Source organism: Geotrypetes seraphini, chromosome 4, assembly GCF_902459505.1.
Source record: "Geotrypetes seraphini chromosome 4, aGeoSer1.1, whole genome shotgun sequence".
In the NCBI taxonomy this organism is placed as follows: Eukaryota; Metazoa; Chordata; class Amphibia; order Gymnophiona; family Dermophiidae; genus Geotrypetes; species Geotrypetes seraphini.
The window spans coordinates 297,617,894-297,643,311 of record NC_047087.1 but is presented as its reverse complement, the minus strand read 5'-3'; the positions used below and the strand labels follow the sequence as shown (position 1 = coordinate 297,643,311).

General features: G+C 44.3%; 1 protein-coding gene across 2 annotated transcripts in view; it reads right to left on the bottom strand.

Moving 5' to 3' along the window:
• Positions 1-2,621: 2,621 nt before the first annotated feature.
• SLK (STE20 like kinase) overlaps positions 2,622-25,418 on the bottom strand; it is a 277,359-nt gene continuing 254,562 nt past the window's right edge. For both annotated transcript variants that reach the window (XM_033941264.1, XM_033941265.1), the window contains one exon: positions 2,622-11,690. In XM_033941264.1, coding sequence (XP_033797155.1) covers positions 11,550-11,690 — 141 coding nt within the window. In that variant the 3' untranslated portion in view covers positions 2,622-11,549. The remainder of the gene's footprint in view (positions 11,691-25,418) is intronic.

Sequence of the window (25,418 nt, the reverse complement as noted above, 5' to 3'; positions counted from 1 at the left end):
CTTCCCAATTAATATTTCCAAATTAATAAAGTCTCTTTGCTTATTTGCAAATGGGTCTCTACCAGAACCTTTAATTCAGTAGCATAATTAAATTAAATAACTATTTCTGAAGTTTATAGGGATGGGCGGGGACGGAGAGTATTCCTCACGGGGACAGGTGGGGACGAAGGGGATTCCTTGCGGGGACGGGTGGAGACGGTGGGATTCCTGGTGGGGACGGGTGAGATTTCTGTCCCTGCGCAACTCTCTAGTATCAGATCTAAAATTTGTAGTGTTGAAACAGTTTCATAACATCCAGGGAGATAATATATCTCGCCTACTATCGACTTGTGAACAGAGATTTATTTTCAAATGGAAGACAGTATCCCCTCTAGGGTTAAACAGAGATATAGAATGGCCTATGGTATGAATGCTATCTTAGCCAATCCGTTTAAATAACGTCATCAGTTACATACCCCTTAAGGAGTTCAGAGAGTTTTTGCAGTGTGGTAGCTGGCAGCGTCCTGAAGCAGTTGGTTCGTGAGTGGGTTCTGGAAGTGACTCCAGTTCTTAAGGAGCTGCTCAAAATGTTGAAGAATGTAAGCTGTTTGATTGTATAAGACGTTTAAATTATTGGTGATATTAATAGAATGAAATACCGAAGATGAACTATACTCCATTTTTTCAACAGTGCTGATTCTTTCTTCCTCATGAAGAAGCAAACGTCGAGGGAAACACGTACTGTGTTGAGGAAGTCTGAGGATTATAACTTTTAAAAAACAACGGATTAAGGTTTTGTTATATGGATTTTACTTGATAAATGGACAAAAAATTACTTTGTGGTTTGGATTTAAAGACTTTTTTGGAACACCACATAGCACTGGGAGTACAGCCTGCATGTTGAGGATGTAGAGTATTATAAGCAGCAAACTGAGTGAAAACCAGCCAGCAAGATAAGTACACGATCTTTCTTATCTTATTTATTACCATCGTTGCAGACATTCCTCTAAGACACCCTGTTTTTTAAAATAATCAGTAGTGAAGTAAGGATCGAAACAAGGAAGGCAGGAGGGTGCCATGTTATCAAGTCTGTTCTGGTGGAGTCTGCTGCTCTTACATTTATAGCCTGTTGGCTTTTTCATTGAGCACTATTATTTAGTTATAATTTATTTATAACTGTTTTGATTTGATAATTCAATCCTCTATATTTAGCGATAGATTTCAAGCCATCCCTTTAATACAACAGGAGAAACACGATACACTACCTGATGCACTATAATATATGTGGATCTTTGCCTTAAATGGTCTTGTTGCATCGAGTGCACCACTTGAAGCTGCTAGGAGCCTTGGTCCGCCGACAGGAGTCAAAGGACTCTATGGTTTAGGGAGGTCGAGTAGATAGTATACCAATAACAAATTGATGTTCCTAAGATCCCAATGGCTCAAAAATGAAAATTGGTAAAAAATTCAAAATTTTTAAACTGAAAAGAAATTAAATGAAAAAAATATGACTAAAATTAAGGGAAAAAATGAAATGGGAAGGCACAAAATTTACAAATTTTAACGTGCTTTGAGAGATTCTAGAATAACTTCTCAGCTCAGTGGAAAACTGAAGATCCTGCAAACTGATGTCTGGCAGAAAGCCACTGGCACATGCGCAGTAAGGAATGATTTATCATAGTCATAATGAAATGGCCAAGATAAATTGTCCTCTCCACGATGGCCGCTAAGAACTATGATGAATCGTGCCTCTCTTTCTCCTCCTGCCAATGCTTCTCCTCTTCTCCGTGCCCACTCTTCCTCCTCCCCCCTCCTTGCCAATGCCTCTCCTCCTCTCTGCCCCACATACTTCTTGAAAAGTTCACCTGCGAGCAGCATCTTCCACCCCCTGCTCAGCTGGCTTTGGCTCCCTTCTGACATCACTTCCTCGATGCGGGAACAGGATGTAACATCAGAGGGGAGGCAAAGCTAGCACAAGCAGGAGGTAGAAGATGCTGCATGCACTGACAAACTTTTCAAGAGGTATGCGGAGTGGCGGGGGGCTCCTACCTTGGGGGTGGGGGGATGCAGGGTTGCTTTCCTTCTTTGGGGGGGCATAGCCCTCGTACAAGATGTCAGGTACTGCCGTGGATGATTCATCATGGCCAATTCAGCGATAAAACGGTCATGCTGAATCAGCTGTGATGAATCATTCTAGACCCAGGTGGTCTTAAGATTTTTAAAGTGACAATACACTTTTAGACTGCCTGTGTTGGGTTCTGTGGATATCACCTACATAGGAGAATAAGCTGCCTACTTGTCCTTGGTTAAGATACAAATTTATAAAACTAATGTAAATTAAGGCCATTTTTTAAAAGTTAGAAACATTCAAACAAAATTAAAAATCAAAGCATGCATTTTCCAAGAATGTTTACTGTATGCATTCACTGAAAAAAATAAGAGATTCTATTTCAAAGTTCCAAATTAAACACGTAGTAAAATTATATAATTAATTTACATGGGGTCCTTCTCCTGTTTAACAACAGCACCCATAAAATAAATCAATATGACTCTCAGCCTGAAATAAATAGAGGTCAGCAAATTCAAAGAAATGCAGTTAACGCAATTCAGGTATAAGAAAAAAAAAATACCAGGACACAAAATGAACAGGAATCAAATAGTTTACAAATGCATCTTCAGCATACTGAAGCACAGCTAATAATACTGTCTTGATAAGACTTCAACATATTGTTTAAACATCAAAACAATGTGCTAAAACATAAGTAACTTTCTCACTACAAAATAAAGTTTTACAAAATTTTGGCTGCAAACCAGCTAACATGTTATCTTCATCTTTCCTCTTCAGGCTATGTAGCTAAAAATTAATCACATGTTAGCATTTACTTCTAAAGTTATCCTAAATATTTTACTTATTAACCCCTTTAAACATGTCAGAATTTGATTACAAAGACAAATTGTCTAACTTATGTTGAGACCACAATTATTCATGAAACATAAAGAAGGAGAAATTAGGTCCTTATCTGCTATTCTTTTAGTCCCTCCAGACCAGCCCAGAAACAGATGGGTTTACACTCCTCTGCCAGCAGGTGGAGACTGAGACATTAACTTTTGGATACAGTACAAGTGGGCTGTGCAGTCCCTCTTACTATCAGCCAAGCAGAAATCAACTAGGCTGAACAAGAACATACAACTACACACACACATGGAGAAAACTAATGAACAGTCCCAAATTGGACCAGGGGACACTGATGGATACTGATTAGAACCAGAACCTTTCAGAACACCCCACAATTAGCCAGCTAAACCAGCTGAACCAAATGCCGCTGCTCTTTCAACTCCCCAAACAACCAGCAACAATCAAAATCCGCAGAAAAAACCCGTACTCTGCAAAAATACTGAACAAAATGACCGGATGGGGTCTGTGCTGGTCTGGAGGGACTAAAAGAAAGAAAATTAGCAGGTAAGGACCTAATTGATCCTTCTTTAGCATCCCCCCAGACTGACACAGAAATGGATGGGACATACCAAAGCAGTACCCATCATGGGTGGGACCTCCGAAGGGCCACCACATGCACACCAAACACCATGTCGCGACACGTCTAAACATCCAGACGGTAGTGTCGAACAAAGGAATGGAGAAAAGACCAAACCACAGGTTTACAGATAAAAACCGGAGGCACAAGAGAAGATTCAGCCCAAGAAGCCGATGCATCCCGAGTGGAAGGAGTCTTGAGAAATTCAGCAACAGGCTACTTTTGAAGAAGGTATGCCAAAGCGATAGCCTCCTTGATCCAGCACGCAATGGTAGCCTTGGAAGCACCATCCCCTTTACAAAGATAAAAAGACGATCCAACTTACGGAACTCCTGGATCTGCTGAACTTAAGAGCGAAGGATCTTACGGCCATCCAATTTGCGCAACTGCCTCTGTTTCAAAGAGCTCTCCTGATACCCAAGACCGGGAGAACCACTGACTGGTGGACATGAAATTGTGAAACCACCTAAGGCCGAAAGGAGGGAACCAGCTGTAGCACGACCTGATCCCTAGAGAACTCCAGGAAGGGAGACCTAAACGAAAAAAATATGCAGTTCTGAAACATGTCTCGCAGAAGTAATAGCCACCAAGAAAACCACCTTAAAAGTAATGTCCTTTAACGTATAGGCACCAAGAGGCTCACATGGAGGATGACCGAGCACAGAGAGAACTAAATTGAGATCCCAGGCAGGAATCGACGGCTGCAGCAATTTCGCAGCTCTCAAAAAACGAATCACATCCAGAGAAGAGGCCAAACACTTACCATGCAAGAGACCATGAAAGGAAAACAAAGCGGCAATCTGCAACTGAAGGGAAGACCAGGCAAGGCCTCGCTCTAGGCCATCCTGCAGAAACTCCAGAACATGAGGCAAAGCAGCTCGAAGAGGAACCACACCATGCGCAGAACACTAGTCCTCAAAAAGACGCCAAACATGGAAAGTCTCTGAGACCCTAAGAGAGTGGAGATTACCTTATCTGAATGTCTCTTCTTTCTCAGGCGAGCCCTTTCAAGAACCAAGCCATAAGACAAAAGGACCCGGATTGAACATTGGAATTGGACCTTAAGTCAGAAGATAGGGCAAGAGGGGCAGGAGGAAAGGAACTGCACTAGCAGACAAACCAGATCCGCATACCATGGGTGCCTGGGTAAATCTTTAGCCACCAGGATCATGCGGACCGCGTGTTGGGCAATCCAAAGAACTCTGCTTACCAGAGGCCAAGGAGAAAAGACGTGCTGACTGAAGAACCTTGGCGCTGACACTCGTGGACATGTCAATGACTGGTTGACCCCAAGCCTGAACAATGCGCTTGAAGGCTTCTAGCCCAAGACATCACTCGCCAGGATCCAGCACATGACAACTTAGAAAATCCACCTGGACATTGTCCATGCTGGCAATGTGGGAAGCCAAGATGTCCGGAAGATAAGCTTCTGCTCATTCCATGAGTTGAGGACTCCAGCACTACCAGATGCCCTTGGTGCCCCCCCTCCCCCAACAGATGATTGACATAGACCATCGCTCTGGCACTGACTGAGAGAACTTAAACTGACTTGTGCCTCCAGCAAGGACTGGAATTCCACCAATGCTAGCCGAATGGCTCTGGTCTCCAAGAACATTGATCGACCTAGACGCCTCCACCGGTGTCCAGCTGCCCTGAGCTGACCGGCTGAGATACTGAGCTCCCCAATCGAGGAGACCAACTTCCATGAGAAGCACTGTCCACTAGGGCTGATCCAAGACTCACTCCCTGAACTGGATTGGAAGACTGGAGCCACCAGAGTAGGCTGCGCCAAACTAATCCCTTCAGCAGGAACGAAGAGTCCAGATCACGAATCTGTGGCGACCAATGCCGAAGAAGCATATATTGAAGACGACGCATATGAGCCCAAGCCCAATGGACCACCTCCAAAGAAGCCACCAAGGACTCCAAGACCTGCAGAAAGTCTTGAACCAGCGGATATCGGCAATCCATCAGAGAGCGAATCTGAAACTGCCATTTGCACACTCTGGCCTCTGGAAGGAAAACTCTCCCCCAAGCCGGTGTCGAAAAGCACGCCAAGATACTCCAAGCGCTAAGACGGAGTCAACTGACTCTTGGACAGGTTGACCACCCAGCCCAGGGACTAAAGAAACTCGACAGCTTGAACCCTAACCTGGGAACCCTCCTGCAATGACTTTGCTCGAATCAACCAATCGTCCAGATAGGGTTGCACCAGAATGTCCTCCTTGTGCAAGTGCCACCACAACCATAATCTTGGTGAAGGTGTGCAGCGCCTTAGCTAGACCAAAAGGAAGTGCACATAACTGATAATGCTCTCCCAAAATAGCAAAACGAAGGAATCATTGATGAGAAGCCCCAATGGGATCATGCAAATAGGCCTTCATCAGGTTGAAAGAAGTCAGAAATTCCCCAGGCTGGACAGCCAGAATTACAGATTTCAGGTTTTCCATACGAAAAGATGGAACCTGGAGAGCTCTGTTGACATCTTTGAGATCTAAAATGGACCGAAAGACACCACTTTCTTGGGCACCATGAAGAAAATGGAATACCTGCCGGTGCAAATCTCCTGAGGAGGCACTGGGACTCCTGCTTTGAGGTCCAGCACTTTGAGCAGTGTCTGCCTAAAAGCCCTCTTCTTCCAAGTTGCCTGAAAGGAGAGGAGAGGAAACAATCTGGGAAAGGATGTGAAAGCATAACCAACTTGAAATACTTTCAGGACCCACTGATCTGTTGTGAGCTCGGCCCATCCCTGGCAAAATTCCTACTACCAGGCTCTGACTGGAACCATGGGAAACACCAAAACACACACGTTGAAAGAAACATCCTCTGGAAAGAAAAGAGGTTGCACCCCAGCTAGGGTGGAACCTACGAAATCCACTCAAAGTTCCCAGACAGAGCCACCATGCAAAACCGTACGAGGTCTGTCCTCCAGTGTTTTATTTTACTGAGGCACAATACACGCACTCAAGGCCTGAACCAGCTTATCTAACTCTTCCCTAAAGAGAAAGGAGCCCCAAAAGGGAAACTTACTAAGCCTAGCCTTAGATGCCACATCTGCTGACTAACCCCGAAGCCACAGGGTACTCCCAACAGATCATAAATGGCATTAGAGAGAAAAGAATCTCCCAGCTCAATCTTAAGAACTTCCTTGATCCATGAAGGACCAGTCAAGCCACTGCGTGGTCAAGAACTCTTAACGACCACCGGAAACAAGCCCAGGTCACCAGATCGCCACAATTAGCTGCCTGGACAGTCACATCAAAACCACATTTAAGTAGAGCTTCCATCGTACGGTCCTGAGGATCTCTCGGGGCCGAGTCTCCATTCACTGGCATGGAATGTCTGCGCACAACAGCCAAGACACTGCAGGAAAACTTAAAGGTATCTCTATCCCCATCTGGAATAGGGTCAAGTCTGGCCACAGACTGCATCAATCAAAAACACACATCCGGAACGTACCATGGAGCATGAACTACATTCTGAATATCCTGAAGCATAAGGAAAGAGTGGAATGCTGACCAGATCCCTCTAAGAAGAGGGTCCACCACACGAGGGGGTCCTTAGTTGCCTCTTCAAAGTGTAAAATTGAAGACACTTGAAGAATAAGCTCCTGCAACTCTTCACGAGGAAAAAAGCGCACAACATCCGCATCCTTTCCAACCAGCGTCTCAGAAAGAAATCTCTATCCAAAACATCAGTGCCCCCAATGGATCTGGAAAATCCTCCCCAAGATCCAAGTCCCTATCCGGAGGACATGGATCAACCACAAAAGAAACCTCGTCCCAAGACACTTGCAGCCGCTGGGACGATGGCTGAGGGGGCTGGAGAGAGGCCCCCAGATGACCCCCAGAACTGAAGCAAGACCCCCAAGCGCCTATAAATAAGCCGTGCACACGGCTAATATATAATCAGGGCTCAAACCCAGCGGCAATTGAAATCAAGACACATTTAACACTTGTTCCTGACTCTATAAGACAGGAGGAAGGTCGCCTGAGGCAGTGGGCAAAATGGATGAGTTTCCTGCCAAAACTGAGGGAAGTGTCATCGCTAAACTTGCACCTGAAATAAAACGACACTAAAGCCAAACATGGCACCGCTACTACAGAAACACCGCTAACAGCCCCAGCCACAAGGGAAGCCCCAGCCTCCCCAGCGGTCCACAAGCCCAAATCTTCCAGACCAATAGCAGCCGAGGAAACCCTGGTGTGAGTGGCAGGTGAGGCACGGGCATCACTAGTGCCTCCTGCCAATGAATGGTGCATGGGCAAAGGGGAGCCGGACACGCGAACACTCAAAGCTGTGTCCCCCTTGAGGCAGCCGGAACGTTTCATGCACCCGCCATCCACATCTACCACTCAGTGCCCACATAAAACACACTTGTGCTACTTTTTTGAAGCACTCATACTGAATGCGCCAAAAACCCACGTACAACGCCGTACTAAAATGGTGGCTTCAGAACCACTTTATGCTCTGTTATTTCTTGTTTGGTTTTTTTAAATTTAAACTTCTCACAGCTCACCAATTATCTCAAGTTAGAGCAAACAAAAAGGCAAGGGAGGTGTCTTTTCAACCAATGATCTAGTCTTAATAGGGACTATTTGTTTTGAATAAAGACTAGATCATTGGTTGAAAAGACACCGCCCTTGCCTTTTTGTTTGTTTGCCTATATCCCAAGGCGACGTGTTCTGCTGTTTGCCTATCAAATTAGAGCAGACCCTACATGGCTCTCTAAACTGTAGTCAGTGCTAGGATAGGTGGCAAGGTGTACAGCTGAGGCTCCTCTAAACACAGAAAACCTGGGGAGGAGGGGGAATGGAGGGAGGGACTTGACTCTTTTGAGTGTGGCACCCCCAAGCTCAGTAGGACTCCAAAGAGGGTCCAAGCTCTCTCTAGACAGCAAAAGGGACCAGAAAAATTCCCTAACCAGATCCAACAGGCCCAAAACAAACCTTAGTACATACTGCACAATTTTACCACTCTACCTGCTGAAGACTGAGAAAAGACTGAGTAAGAGGACTGCACAGTCCACTTGTACTGTAACCAAAGGTTAGTGTCTCATTCTCCACCTGCTGGCAGAGGAGCGTAAACCCATCCGTTTCTGTGCCGGTCTGAAGAAATGCTAAAGAAGCCCTTTTACTAAAAGGTGTTAAGCACCTAATATGTGGTTAATGCATGGAAACAGAATATCATGCAATACCAACAAGGATTTTTACGTAGTTGGCCTGTTTATGCATTCAAAAACCATATATTATATAATTTATTTTTAGAATTTTTCTGTCAGAGGTCACGGCATGGGCAAAGACTAGGAATGGAAACATTAGTTAGCTAGTGCATCACATTTACTGTGCGCTAACTGGTTAACATACAGTGTATGCAGATTCACTTACCACCTCCTAACTAGGAGGCACTAGGAGCTTCTGCATTAACCGAGAGAAGGTGCCACACATTAATCTGAATGTTAATACATGACCTACAGTAAAAGATAGAGGGAATGCTCTTTCTTGATGCAGCATTTTGAATTTATCGTATGTTAAAATTCTTCATTATAGCACATTAAGCCCAAATGTAACCATTTTAGGAGAAGGGCGCTAAGTGTTCTTTGGTAAAAACAAAATAAAATATTAATGAAATTGAATGAAAAACACATGCATGTGTACAGCAATTCTGATGACTAAAATAGATTGATTATATGTTTCTTACAACACTGAACTTGTCTGATTTGTAGGGGAAATATACCTACACTCTATTACTAGTTTCTTTTGTGTGTTTTAGTGCAAACAAGTTTTAAAATGAGGATTCTTGACAATAAGCAGCAGCAAGGATTTATATACATACATATATATATATAAAATTTATTAAAAACAACATCAATGCCAGAGAGACCTCTCAACAGTAAAACAATACTTCTAATTTTAGTACATTTTAGTAGCTCAGGCACTCAAATTATGTTAACTAGCACCCCTTTGGTCATGAAACTTGGATGAAGATAATAAATCAAGCATTTAGGAATGTCTGGCTGTGTAGCTGTGTATGCCATCTCATAGCATCTATTTATGAGTGATATTTAATTGCAAAATGATAAAATTAGTCACAAAGGGCCATATTCTATATGACATCTAAAAAAAATCAGCACCGAAAATGACAGCACAATTCTATAAAATGTCTCCAAAGTTAGGCACAGTTTATAAAATCACACATAGTGTCCATGCACATGACTAATATTTAGGCACAACCATTTATGCCAATGAAAAGTAGGCCTAAATACCTGTGCCTAAGTTGTGTGTGGATTGGGCCTAATCTATAACGGTACGCTCACAACCCACTTATGCTCCTCCCCTGGCCATGCCCCTACTAGGGTTGTCCAGAAAAACCTGAAGTTAGAAGAATTGTGCGAATTGAAGTTTTTCCCATGAATTTGATTGTGCTTGATCAGAAAATAGTTTAAAATGTTTTTTCAAAGCCCATCCTGGGGTACCTCAAGCCATTGATCTCATAAAGCTCCATTTTTCTTAAAATTTACTATTATTTTTGCTTAATGGAGCAAATTTCTTGGTATTATAACTATAACCTTTATGCTTTCACACTCAGCAATGATACACTGATAAAAAATGTTTATGTCAAGTCTGTTTTATTGAAAATTATCAATAGAAAGCCTGTGATGCTGTACAACTCCTTGCAACAAAGTAATGAATGTACTGAGTACAATGTAAGGCCTTGTTGCAAGGCTGAACAGCATTGCAGGCTTTATCCTGATTAACTCAAGAAGACACTGATTGCTTGAGTGTTTGGACTGCAAAGTATAAGTATTTAGTTATTAGTGAAGTATGTTAAATTTCTGTTATTTTGCACATTAAGATGCAGATATTGAAGGTTCATTTAATAAAATACTGCTAGAATTTTGCATAAAATGTATTTTTATTATTATTTGATGACAGGAGAATGTTTTCCTATTCTTTTGTGGTTGTAATATTGTATTAGTGGGGTTCTAAGGAATCCAACCCCACTTGTTATAAGCATATTGAAGACTAGTGTTATTTCTATACTGATTTATTGTTCTTTATCAATAAAACAGACTTCACATAAAATGTATTTTTATATATCATTGCTGAGTGTGAAAACATAAAGGTTATAGCTGTAATACCAAGAAATGTGCTCCATTAAGCAAAAATAATAGCAAATTTTAAGAAAAACAGTGCTTTATGTGATCAGTGTGTAAAACCCCAGGATAGGTCTTACAAATTTAAAAAAAAAATTATTTTCTGATTAAGCACAATCAAATTAATGGAAAAACCTTCAATTTGCACATTTTCCAACTTTAGGTTTTTCTGGACAACTTTACCCCACACACTAGAATTTACACGTTATTTTTTATGTGTATTTTATAAAGCGGTGTGTGTAAATTCTAATTAATGCCAATTGCTTGTTAATTGCCAACTATCAGAGCTGACTGGTTCTTTATTCAAAGTGCGTGTGCAAATCGGCAATATGCACAGACTTACACATGCAGCTTTGGTTGCACTATATAGAATCTGGCCAAAAGGGTAAAAGCCATTTCAGTGTTTGGTTTGACAAGGAATCTTTACTTCACCTTTGCTTGTATCCACCTTTGTCTTATAGGAGGCTGAAGAACATACAGTAAAATGCTTTATGATAGTAGTTGATATTTTAAGTAAATTACTTAAATTTTGCAACTTCCTCACCAGTTGAAATATATTTCCCAAGTCAATTTGATGTCAGAATACCACTATAGTTAAAATTTGCATTAAATAGAATACACAATAACTGATATCCATATAGCACACTGGAGGTTACCAAATAAAGTACACAGCCAGGCCTTCATTCCACTATATATCACACGCAAAGAAATGGAAGAAAAACATGAGGAAGGAGATGCCCTAGAATATCTCTACAGTCAATTGCAGAATCTAGAGATCTGGAGGTGATAGAATGCCAAACACCAAGCTCCCCTTCCCTCCACAAAAAATGGAACAGGAAAGTCATCTTTTAGCTTAAAAAAACCCCAACTCCCACGCATGATCAAGAGGAGTGCAGGCTGGGAATTGGGTAAAATTTTGAAATTCTACTCTGTGTGGAAGGGTTAAGGCATTCTGAGTCTCCACTCATTTTAAAGAACACTTCTTGCTCTTGTAGTTTTCTAGCAAATTCTTCTTCAAGGGCCTGAAAAAAACAACAAAAAAAACATTTGGTTAGAATGCTTTACATTTGAGCAAAACTGATACACCACATACTGAAAAACAAGTTTATTTAAGAAAACTGTTTTAAAAGATAATAAACTTGGAATACACCGCCATTGTACATGGAAGACCAGGATTTTGCTGTTATGACCGACAAGATCAGAAGGGAATTTGCTCTTTTGTAGTTTCATTGGTCAGTGCCATCATTATACAATGCCCCTACAATTTAAGTGGAAGCACAGTTGCTTAAATGTAGACATCCTGCGTGCTTGTACGTGGTGAGCGTGTTGTCGGGGGAGCAGCTGCCTTAGGAGAGAAGAGAGAAGTCGCGCGCATGCTCATTCAGGATGGCCAGTTTAGATGGGAGCCGGGAGAGCGCTGACGGATGGCAGAGGCATTGCAGAAGGGCAGCCACATGGGGACCCCGAGGAAGGAAGGCAACACTTTGGAATTGCTGTGCAGCACCCGCAGGCAAGTTCTTACCCCTAGGCCACCATTGCTGAGTGCTCGTTTATTGGGGCAGTGCTCGGTTTACGAGACAAAAGTTTGCGGAGTGTTTTGCTCGTCTTGCAAAACACTCGCAAACCAGTACACTCGTAAATCGAGGTACCACTGTAAATGTAAACTGAGGTGGAGCTAGGACAATACGTGACAAGTAGAGTAGGGTGAAATACAATGTTAAAATAGTAAACAAGAAAAACATAAGAATTGCTGCTGCTGGGTCAGACCAGTGGTCCATCGTGCCCAGCAGTCCGCTCACGCGGCGGCACCCAGTTCAAAGACCAGTGCTATAAAATGAGTCCAGTCTCACCTGTGTACGTCCAAGTTTAGCAGGAACTTGTCCAGCTTAGTCTTGAAACCCTGGAGGGTGTTTTCCCCTATGACAGACTCCGGAAGAGCGTTCCAGCTCTCCACCACTCTCTGGGTGAAGAAGAACTTCCTTACGTTCGTACGGAATCTATCCCCTTTCAACTTTAGAGAGAGTGCCCTCTCGTTCTCCCTACTTTGGAGAGTGTGAACAGTCTGTCTTTATCTACTAAGTCTATTCCCTTCAGTATTTTGAATGTTTCGATCATGTCTACTCTCAGTCTCCTCTTTTCAAGGGAGAAGAGGCCCAGTTTCTCTAATCTCTCACTGTATAGTAACTCCTTCAGCCCCTTAACCATTTTAGTCGCTCTCCTCTGGACCCTTTCGAATAGTACCGTGTCTTTCTTCATGTACTGCGACCAGTGCTGGACACACTACTCCAGGTGAGGGCGCACCATGGCCTGGTACAATGGCATGATAATCTTCTCTGATCTGTTCGTGATCCCCTTCTTTATCATTCCTAGCATTCTGTTCGCCCTTTTTGCCGCCGCAGCACATTGCGCAGACGGCTTCATCGACTTGTCAATCAGAACTCCCAAGTCTCTTTCCTGAGAGGTCTCTCCAAGTAAGGAAGGGGATTGTTATCTTGCAAGAATAGTACTCAGGAGAGTTGGCAATTAACAAGCAATTTGCATTAATTAGAATTTGCACACACCACTTTATAAAATACACATAAAAAATAACGTGTAAATTCTAGTGTGTGTGGTAAAGTTGTCCAGAAAAACCTAAAGTTGGAAAATGTGCAAATTGAAGGTTTTCCCATTAATTTGATTGTGCTTAATCAGAAAAAGCAGTTACTTACTGTAACAGGTGTTATCCAGGGACAGCAGGCAGATATTCTTAACTGATGGGTGACGGCACCGACGGAGCCCCGGTACGGACAATTTTAGAGTGATTGCACTCTAAGAAATTAGAAAGTTCTAGTTAGGCCGCACCGCGCATGCGCGAGTGCCTTCCCGCCCGACGGAGGCGCGCGGTCCCCAGTTAAGATAAGCCAGCTAAGAAGCCAACCCGAGGAGGAGGGTGGGACGTAAGAATATCTGCCTGCTGTCCCTGGATAACACCTGTTACGGTAAGTAACTGTGCTTTATCCCAGGACAAGCAGGCAGCATATTGTTAACTGATGGGTGACCTCCAAGATAACAAAAGGAGGTATGGAGGGAAGGTTGGCCATTAGGAAAATAAATTTTGTAAAACAGATTGGCCGAAGTGTCCATCCCGTCTGGAGAATGCATCCAGACAATAATGTGATGTGAAAGTATGAACTGAGGACCAAGTAGCAGCCTTGCAGATTTCCTCAATAGGAGTGGATCTGAGGAAAGCCACAGATGCTGCCATAGCTCGAACTCTATGGGCTGTGACAGAACCTTCCAGTGTTAGTCCGGTCCGAGCATAACAGAATGATATGCAAGCAGCCAGCCAATTGGATATCGTGCGTTTAGAAACAAGATGACCCAGCTTGTTAGGATCAAAAGACAGGAATAGTTGAGGAGAAGATCTGTGAGGCTTAGTGCGTTCTAAATAGTAAGCCAAAGCACGCTTACAGTCCAAAGTATGCAAAGCCTGTTCCCCTGGATGAGAATGAGATTTTGGAAAGAAAACAGGTAAGACAATGGACTGGTTAAGGTGAAAGTCAGAGACAACCTTAGGAAGAAACTTTGGATGCGTACGCAGAACCACCTTGTCATGATGAAAAACAGTGAAAGGCGGATCTGCAACTAGTGCATGTAACTCACTGACCCTCCTGGCAGAGGTGAGAGCAATAAGGAAGACCACTTTCCAAGTGAGAAATTTGAAATGAGTTGTGGCCAACGGTTCAAAAGGAGGCTTCATCAAAGCGGAAAGAACCACATTAAGATCCCAGACCACAGGAGGGGGCTTGAGAGGTGGTTTCACATTGAAAAGTCCCCGCATGAATCTGGAAACCAAAGGATGAGCAGTAAGAGGCTTTCCGTGAACTGGCTCATGAAAAGCAGTAATGGCACTGAGGTGGACTCTGATAGAAGTAGATTTGAGATCAGAGTTAGACAAAGAAAGGAGATAATCCAACACTAGTTCTACTGCTAGCGAAGTTGGATCATGATGCAGAAGGCACCATGAGGAACATAAGAACATATGAAGTTGCCTCTGCTGAGTCAGACCAGAGGTCCATCGCGCCCAGCAGTCCGCACCCGGGGTGGCCCATCAGGCCCATGACCTGTACGGTGATCATTGTCTGAACCCTTAAATCCCCTTGGTCTCTATCCATACTCTCTCTATATCCCATCTCTACCTCTATCTGTATCCCTCAATCCCCCTATCTTTCAGGAATTTATCTAATCCTTCTTTAAAACCCTGTAGTGTACTCTGTCCTATCACAGCCTCCGGCAGTGCGTTCCATGTGTCCACTACCCTCTGAGTGAAAAAGAACTTCCTAGCATTGGTTCTAAACCTGTCCCCTTTCAGCTTCTCCGAGTGCCCCCTTGTACTTGTGGGCCCCATTAGTCTGAAGAATCTATCTCTGTCTACCTTCTTGATACCTCTCATGATCTTGAAAGTCACTATCATGTCTCCTCTGAGTCTCCGCTTTTCCAGGGAGAAGAGCCCCAGCCTTTCTAACCTGTCTGCATATGAAAGGTTTTCCATGCCTTTTATCATTTTCGTCGCTCTTCTCTGGACCCTCTCAAGCATCGCCATGTCCTTCTTGAGGTACGGCGACCAATACTGGACACAGTACTCCAGGTGCGGGCGCACCATCGCTCGATACAGCGGCATGATGACTTCCTTCGTCCTGGTTGTGATACCCTTCTTAATAATACCCAACATTCTATTTGCTTTCTTTGAGGCTGCTGCACATTGTGCCGTTGATTTCATTGTTGTATCCACTAGCACACCCAAGTCCTTTTCAAGGTTGCTTTCCCCTAGCACCGATCCCCCCATTTTGTAGCTGAACAACGGGTTCTTTTTCCCTATATGCATGACCTTGCATTTCTCTGTATTAAATCGCATTTGCCATTTGTTTGCCCACTCTTCCAGTTTGTTTAGGTCCCTTTGTAGGTCTTCGCAGTCCTAACCCTGCTGTAGAGTTTGGTGTCATCTGCAAATTTTATAACTTCACACTTCGTCCCCGTTTCCAGGTCGTTTATAAACACATTGAACAGCAGCGATCCGAGCACTGACCCCTGTGGAACACCGCTCGTGACCCTCCGCCAGTCCGAGTATTGCCCCTTCACCCCAACCCTTTGTTTTCTGCCTGCCAACCAGTGTTTAATCCATCTGTATATATCCCCTTCCACCACGTGGTTTTGCAGTTTCCTAAGTAGTCGCTCATGGGGTACCTTGTCAAAGGCTTTTTGGAAGTCGAGGTAAATGATGTCTATGGGTTCCCCTTTGTCCAACTTGCTGTTTATACCTTCAAAGAAGTGCAGTAAGTTTGTTTGGCACGACCTTCCCCTGCAGAAGCCATGTTGGCTCTCTTTCAGTTGTCCGTTTGTTTCTATGTGCTCACAGATGCTGTCCTTTATCAGTGCTTCCATCATCTTGCCCGGAACTGAAGTCAAGCTTACCAGCCTGTAGTTCCCGGGGTCACCCCTTGATCCCTTTTTAAAAATAGGTGTGACGTTAGCTATTTTCCAGTCCTCTGGGATCTCCCCCGTTTTCAAGGATAGGTCACAAATTTGTCGGAGTGTTTCCGCTATTTCGTTTCTTAGCTCTTTTAGAACCCTTGGGGGGGGGGGGGGGTCACGTGATGCCGGGCACTTGAACGGACATGTCTCTCCACAGCTCCGGGCCATGCCGATGTAAATCTGCACAATACCCTCAGTAATTTTACTGCTTCACCGCTCTCAACGATATTTTCGTAAGCCTTTTGCTTTGCTGACTGAGTGGAACGCTTCCCCGGAGTGCCTGGTACGTGCGATGACTGCTAAACTGCAGCGCGGCACTCGGGACAAAGTGAAGCAGCAGGAACCAAAAATGGCGGAAAGCCACGAGGTTCCCATGTTTACATTACAGGAGGCCGCAGTGCAAGAACTCACCCGCTCCTTGACTTTGGTGATGGAGGACAAGCTCGCTAAAATACACACATTTATGGAGGATATTAAAGAAAGTTTGGACTCTCATGCGGGTCGCTTGCAGCGTGTAGAGGATCGTGTAGCATGCCAGGAAGATCAGGCTGCTAATTTTGAAGAACGGCTGCGTGCCCTGGAGTCCTCTAACAAAACCCTGCAGGAACGCGTGGATGACCACGAAAATCGAGGGAGGAGAAAGAACCTGCGATTTATAGGGTTTCCCGCATCTATTCGAGATGTAGATCTTCGCAAGTGCCTAGAGAGCTGGTTGCTACAGACTTTGGATCATCCGGACCCAGGCCTGCCTATCCAAATCGAGCGGGCACACCGCGTGGGCCAAAGGAAGGATGAAACTCGACCGCGTCCTGTGCTCGCCCGGTTCCTCAACTTTGCAGTTAAGGAACGGATCCTAGCTCATTACCGCAAAGGGGTGGATTTTATCTACGATAGCCGCAAAATTTTGATCTTCCAAGATTTTTCCCCCCTAGTTTCCTCCAGGCGCAAAGCGATGGCACCACACTGCAACACCTTGTATCGCCGTAACATCCGAGTATCCCTCCTCTATCCAGCCCGGGCTCGGGTATTCTATAACAATAAAGTTCACTATTTGGAGACACCAAGAGAGCTGGAGCAGTTCGTTCTACAATTGCCAGCACCTGTACACCTTGAATCTGTACCTACCTGAACTCTGGTGATGGGGGCTTGGATTTCTACTTGGCGGCATGGCCGCATGTGCTTCTCTTTGAGCCGCCTTAGTTGAGTGCGTGATGGCTGGCTACAGTTGGTCTTGATTTCAGCTCTTCAGCCTGAGACAGAGTTTGTCCAGATGGCTGCCCTATGTGGTGGCTGCCCCGTTTGCTGGCAGGGCTTTAGGAGTTTGCTCTTTCTGTGTTCTTTTATCCCTGCAACCTTTTTTTTTTTTTTCTGGCTGAGGATATGATGCCAATATCTCCTCCTATGTTTCTCCTTATTTAACTGCTGACATGAAGCTATTTTTGGTTCTTTTTACTCTTGGGTTTGCTGGCTTTGCTTTTACATTATGTGCGGGGCATGGCCTGGGGCTGTTGTTGTTGTTATTTATTACCTGTTATCTGTTATCTGATCTTTGATTTTGGTTTTCTTTATCTCTTTCCTACTTCCTGTTGGGGTTCTGGGAAGATTGTGTGGTTATGGGGGGAGGGGGGGTTGGCTTGTATGTGGGGAGGGGAATGTATGGGGGGTTTGCATGAGTATGTATGTTTGGGGGCTGCTTGCGATTTGTGATTTTGGATGCTGGGCTCATGTATTCGATTCTATTGTGTATTTATGTACTGCTGTCACACATATGTGGAGGGGGGATATGGCTGGGACGTCCCCCGCTCCGTGTCTCTGTATGTAATTGCACGCTCTGCAATTGCTAATACAAATGTAATGCTATGTCATCTTTGACTGTAACATCCCTCAATGTGGACGGGATCCACTCTCCCATTAAGTTTCAAGTTTATTAGGATTTTATATACCGCCTATCAAGGTTATCTAAGCGGTTTTTACAATCAGGTACTCAAGCATTTTCCCTATCTGTCCCGGTGGGCTCACAATCTATCTAACGTACCTGGGGCTATGGAGGATTAAGTGACTTGCCCAGGGTCACAAGGAGCAGCGCGGGGTTTGAACCCACAACCCCAGGGTGCTGAGGCTGTAGATCCAACCACTGCGCCACACACTCCTCACTTGCCAAACTTCTTGCATACCTCCGAAGGGAGTGCACGGACGTAGCGTTTCTTCAGGAAACACATTTCACAGACGAGGAACATCGTAAACTGAAGCGGGATTGGGTGGGACAGATTGGCTTTGCCTCTTACAGCTCTCGACAGCGTGGGGTGGCTATCCTCATACATAAACGAATACCGTTCACTATCCTGCAACAGGTCTCAGACCCCGAGGGGAGATACATTTTGCTAGTGGGAGAATTATGGGGTCAGTCCATTGTTTTCTGTAATGTCTATGCCCCTAACACTTATTCGCATGTTTTTTTTTCTCACTTGGTCACCATCCTGGCCCCTCATACTTCTAGCTTACTTGTGTTGGGGGGTGATTTCAATGTGACTGCTAATCCAGCTCTAGATTGTCAACCAGTGAGAGCTGCCCCCAAGGAACATTTCAATAGGGGTGTGAACTACCTTATGAGGGAATTGGGCTTGCTGGATGTTTGGAGGACTCTCCACCCCGAAGAGCGTGATTTTTCTTTTTACTCCCACCCTCACCTGTCCTACTCTCGTCTAGATTATTTTCTTATCTCCGAACTTTGGTTTCCTAAATTTGCTTCGGCCGCCATGCTTGCTCCGACTTTATCTGACCACTCATTAATTAATATCACTCTTCAGTTTTTGCAGTCCTCCGGTGAACGTATAAGGCGGATGTCTCCACAATTATACACCGATAAAAATTTTCATGAATTTTTTTCCAAAAAGTGGGAGGATTTTCTCCTCACAAACTCTGTTTTAGATGTGGGACCAGACGTTTACTGGGAGGCTGCAAAGTCTGTCATGCGAGGTCACATTTTGGCATACTCTTCCGCTCTGAAGAGGCGCCGAGAAGGCGAACTCCTCGCTCTCACGCGGGAACTGCAGGAGCTTCGTCGGGTACACATTTCTCAACTTACTCCTTCAATCAGGGCCTCTTTGAAACAATTGAAAGATAAGATCAATCACCTTTTTTTTTTTTTTTTTTTAATTCTTTATTTATCATTTTAAATTTTTTAACAAAATCAAAACATTTTGTACTGAAAGATTGTCTAATCGTTCATAATAGAAGAAATTAATTTCCATAATACTAAAAATCTCTAAATCTAACAATCTCAAGTCCTCAAATATTGATCCAAGAATTTATGAGTGAACTTTAAGGAAATCCATTAATAAACCTATACAAAAAAAAGGTATCTAGTGACTGGTTAAAGGAGCTTATTCTATTTATTGAGTCCATTAGTTGTTACTATTACATTGTTGTTGTCGTTCTTCCTTCTTTCTCCAAACGTTTCTGCGTCAAGAAAGCTGTAAGTTGAGCCGGTTCAAAAAACACATATTTATTATCTTGATACCTTATAATACATTTACATGGGAAGCGTAAAAAGAAAATACCACCCAGCTGTGCAACTCCTGCTTTCATCAAAAGGAATTGACGTCTACGACTCTGGGTTTCTCTACTAACATCTGGAAATATTTGAATTTTCAAGCCCAGAAATTCCTTATTTTTGTTCTTAAAGAACATTTTTAGTATCCAATCCTTATCTGGCAGCAACGCCACAGATAGTAAAAGAGTTGCTGGTTTAGCCAAATCTTTATCTGATACTTCCAAAATTGCTGTCAAATCTTGTTGAAGATCTTGTGCTTCCTGTTTCTGATTCTCCGTTTGCTGATTTATTACTTTGTTAGGCAAATAATATACCCGAATGAGAGGGGGTAATGATTCCTCAGGAATATTTAATATCTCAATAAAGTACCTTTTTATCATCTCCCTTGGGTTTATAGATGGAACTTTTGGAAAATTCAGCAAGCGGAGGTTATTAGTCCGATAATTATTTTCCATTGTTTCCAACTTTCTTCTTATAATTTGATTATCCTTTATTATCGTAGTTTGAACTTGTTTAATCATTATTACTTCTTTTTCAATTTCTCCTACTTTTTCTTTAATAGTGGAAATTTCCTGTTTATGTTCCTCTATTGTTTGTTTTTGAATTTTTATATTATTTTCTCCTTCTTTAATCTGTTTGGTTAGTGAGTCTCCCAGTTTAGAAACTAGGTCCCATATTGAGTCAAGAGTCACTTCAGCTGGTTTTTCATGTTTAAAGGAGATCTCATGTAAAGTTGAAAAAGGCTCACCTTGACTGCCTTCTGTCTGCAGATCCGAGTTTTCTTCTCCCTCAGATCTCCTATCCGCTGGAACTTTCTCTGGGCTTAAAAAAGCCATGGAAACTTCCCCTTGCTGGCTCCCCGATGTTGCAGCCTCTCGGTCATGGAGTGCTGCTGCTTCTGGCCCACTCCATTCGCGTGGGGAGCTTGCGCTCAGCGGTGGGGGAGGTGGAATCCTCTGGTCGGGGCTCAGAGTGGTGTCTAGCCCTAGGACTTCCGGTTCGGCGTCACTCCACGCCGCAGAATCCAGCGGGCGATTCCCCGAGACTCCAGGCTCCCTCTGCAGACGCTGTAGAAAGTGTTCGATGGTACCGAGAGGGGAGTGTTCAGGGCGCCGCGAGGCTGCAGCGGAGCTCTTACCCCGTCTCTTCGGCATCGAGAAAAGAATAAAAAATGAAACTATTCACAGGAAAATGAACGATAGTTCCACAGCGTCTCACCAGACACAGGTACGAGTCGCCATCTTGGATCAACATCCTGACCTGGATCACCTTCTTGATGCATGAGCCCAGCGCAGCATATATTTTTACAAATATAGACTACATGCCTGGGGTAACAAAACGGGACGTATGTTAGCAAACCTGGTTAGACCACCCAAGGCCAAACATGTCATTACCGGTATTAAAGACAAAACGGGCCGACTTCACACTAATCCCAAAGATATTTCGTCTCACTTTGTCCGTTTTTATAGAGAACTCTATACGGCATCCCCGGCTGACTCCCAGGCCCGAGAGGACTTTTTCAAGAACCTTCCTCTGCCGTCACTATCGGAGGAGCAGAGGTGCACATTGAACTCCCCTATATCGGGACTGGAACTCCAAGTAGCTATTGGTAAACTCACCCTTGCAAAGACACCGGGCCCTGATGGCATGGGACCGGAATTTTACAAATTGTTGCCCCCCACTGTTTTGCCAGCTTTGCAATCCTACTACACCGGTCTACTGACCGATCTCCCACCTGGGGATACACATAATCGAGCACATGTTATCCTTCTCCCCAAGCCAGGCCGCCCACAGGACCAATTGGGCTCATATCGACCAATATCTCTCCTCAACCAAGATGTTAAGATTCTAGGTAGTATACTGGCGGCGCGTCTTAATACTTTTCTGCCGGAGCTGATTCACGAGGATCAGGTCGGTTTTGTCCCCGGCCGCCACGCCTCTTTGAATCTTTTGAAAGTTTTATCGGTTTTGCAGGCCTCCCATGTACCGGGGGACAGGGCCCTTATCGCCAGCCTTGACGTTGAGAAGGCATTCGATATGGTCTCATGGGAGCATCTTTTTTGGGTCATGGGGCGGTTTGGCATCACTGGTGACTTTGTACGGTGGGTAGCGGCTCTTTATAACCGACCATCTTCGCAGCTTTTGGTGAATGGGGAGTTGTCTGCTTCCTTTCCCTTGGGTTGCGGTACCCGTCAAGGCTGCCCGTTATCCCCTCTCCTCTTCTTGCTATCCTTGGAGCCCTTGGCACAACGTATACGTCAAGATTCGAGCCTTGAAGGTCTTCGTGTGGGGTCCCACGAATTCCGCATTAGTCTATTTGCGGACGACATGCTTCTTTACATTAAACATGTGGACAACAATATGCCACATCTTATGACGATTATACAACTATATGGGCGTTTTTCGGGTCTTAAGATAAATTTTGAAAAGACGGAGGCTCTTCTGCTTGGGACATTGGGTACACCACGTTGGACGGAGACCTTGGGTGTAGGAGTGGCCCCTGGGAAACTTAAATACCTGGGAATCATGTTGTATTGTGATCCCAAACGTTTATATACAGCCAACATCACTACTGCGCTTGGTAAGATTAAAAATCTGTGCCACTGATGGCGTGCCTTGCCATTGTCCCTTATGGGTAGGGTTGCGTTGGTCAAGATGGTGCTCTTCCCTAAGTTATTATACCCTCTTCAGACCATTCCTGTTTGGGTGTCCTCCTCTGATGAGCGTTCATACCTCGCTAATATTAGATCTTTTATTTGGCGAGATAGGGCGCCCAGAATTAGTTTTTCCAAACTTCTCCGAGCCAAGCAGCATGGCGGCCTAAACGTCCCTGACCTACGTGCGTACAATGTGGCGGCTTTATTTCGATGGATACACTCACATTTGGCACCTGATTCCCGCTCTCTTTCTCCACCTACCAGTCTCTTGGAAACCTGTTGTACCCCCATCTCTTTTTCCTCATTTCTCCATGGTTGTTCTGGAGGGAGTTCTGGCACCCCCTCTTCCTCCCTTTCTTCGTCTTTCCTCCCTTTTCTCTTTTCGTTTCGGAAGGCTTGGGCATGGTGGCGTAAGAAACAGACACAGCTGCCCGGTTTCTCCCCTTTTCTTTCTCTTCTTCGTAATCCTGATTTTCCTCCTGGTATGACACGCTTATGGGGTCTGTCCGACAGAGGAGAGAGAGATACCACTGTGGGGGCAGTTTTGGACATTGGGGGGGGGGATCTTTCCTACATTTTCTCAGGTCCAGACACACTGGGGTCTCCCATCCCATCCATACATACATATTTACAGCTTAAGCACTATATTACCCCTCAGATTGCTCGTTATGCTGGCCGTTGGGAGAGTGGATCCCTTGACAACATTTTTCTGGAGACTCCATCTTCCATGAACACTATTTCTCGCTGGTACTCTGCCTGCCGAGATCATCAGCCCGAGTTGGTATTGGTGCCACTTGCCAGGGATTGGTCCTCTGAGCTGGGTAGAACTGTTACCGTACAGGACCTGCATATGTTTTTTCAGAACATTTACATATTGGTAAAAGCAGTATCTCTTCAGGAGACACAGTTTAAGATTCTCCATAGAGCGTACATAACCAGAACCCGTGGGGTACGCATGCACTTGTGGGCTGATGCTCTTTGCATCCGTTGTAACACAAATCCTGGTATATTTCTTCATACCTTTTTTGAATGTCAAGCTCTTACGATATGGGGCCGGGTACATCACTGCCTTGAACAGGTACTTCAATGCACTTTTGTTTGGAATTGTGTAGCACTTCTGCTAGGGGACGTCCAGGACTTAACTCAACAAGGTATGGACTTCCCGGCTCAGAAATTTATTCTGCATGCTGTTCTTCTGGGCAAAACACTTGTACTGCAGCAGTGGTCCACTGCAGAAGCCCCCGCCTTCAGTTTATGGCTTGCTAGAATGAAGATGCAAGCCAAATTTGAACTTGACTCTTATTCCTCCAGATCTCAACCTGTGTGGATTGCTTACTGTGCTCTGTGGGAACGTTTATTGGCTGTTTCCCCTCCTGCCCCCGCACCTCCATGATTTTGTTTTCCTGACATGGAGGGTTTGGGTCCTTGATTGCAGATTGTAGATTGAACATTAGATCTCTTGTGTTCTGTTTTTCCTTATCATAATATGCCTCTTTGTTGATAGTTGTGGTGAGCCTCGATCATCGTGAGCAATGTTTGCTTTGAACCTGAATGGATGTGTGTGAGTGGCGGACTGTCTGTGGGTTTGTCTGTTGGTTTGTACGATTGTGTTGGTGAATCGTTTGGGGATTCCCATTTTTCTCGATATTTCCTTATTAAGTAGAAAATGGGCACATGTAAACCATGTCTTTGTACCCTCAATGCAATTGTTGTATATGCAAACTCTTTCAGCCCACTAACAATGTTTTTTGTTCATTGATGTTTTGCATACTTTGCATACTGTACATGGTTTTGACTGCCTAATAAATATGATATTACAAAAAAAAAAAAAAAAAAAGAACCCTTGGGTGGATTCCATCCGGGCCCGGCGATTTGTCGCTTTTCAGTCTATCTATCTGCTGGAGGACATCCTCATGGCTTATCTCTATATGCGCCAGTTTTTCTTCTCGATCTCCACTTATGATCTCTTCGGATTCTGGTATATAGGATGTGTCCTCGCTTGTGAAGACCGATGAGAAGAATTTGTTCAACCTGTCAGCTACCTCTTTTTCCTCCTTTACCACTCCCTTTCTGTCTCCATCATCCAACGGTCCTACTTCCTCCCTCGCCGGTTGCCTCCCTTTAACGTATCTGAAGAACGTTTTGAAGTTTTTTGCTTCCCCAGCCAGCCTCTCTTCGTATTCTCTTTTTGCTTTCCTAACCACTCGGTGACAGTTTTTCTGGTATGTTTTATGTTCCTTCCGGTTTTCCTCGGTTTGGTCCTTTTTCCATTTTCGGAAAGATTTCTTCTTGTCACCTATCGCCTTCTTCACTTCATTTGTTATCCATTACCGGGTCCTTTGTTCGATTTTTTTGCATCCTTTCCTAAACCTGGGGATGTACAGGTTTTGTGCTTCTTGCACCGTGTCTTTGAATAGGGACCAAGCTTTCTCTACGGTCTCCATTCGTATTGAGCCTTTTTTTAGTTTCTTTCTCACCATTGCTCTCATAGCATCGTAGTTCCCTTTCTTGAAATTGAACGCCGTTGCTGTGGTTCTCTTCACTTTGGATGTTCCTACCTCTAATTTGTACCGGATCATGTCGTGGTCGCTGTTTCCCAGTGGTCCTCCTACCACCACTTCCTTTGCAGGTCCCCCTAGCCCATTGAGGATTAGGTCGAGAGTGGCATCCCCTCGCGTTGATTCCTCGACAAGCTGTTCCATGAAGCAGTCTCTCACAGCCTCCAGGAATTCTGTTTCCCTCGCGCAGTTTGAGTTTCCAAGGCTCCAGTCTATCCCGGGGTAGTTGAAATCCCCCATCACTATCACCCTTCCGCTTTTGCATTCCCGCCTCAATTCTGCTTCCAGCTCTTTGTCGTTCGCTTCCGTTTGTCCAGGAGGGCGATAGTACAGTCCCAATTTTATGTCAGCTCCATTTCCTCTTGGTAATTTAACCCATAATGATTCCAGTCCTTCCGCCCTTGCTGCCAGATCCATTCTGGTCGACTGAATGGTGTCCTTTATGTACAGTGCTATTCCTCCACCCTTCTT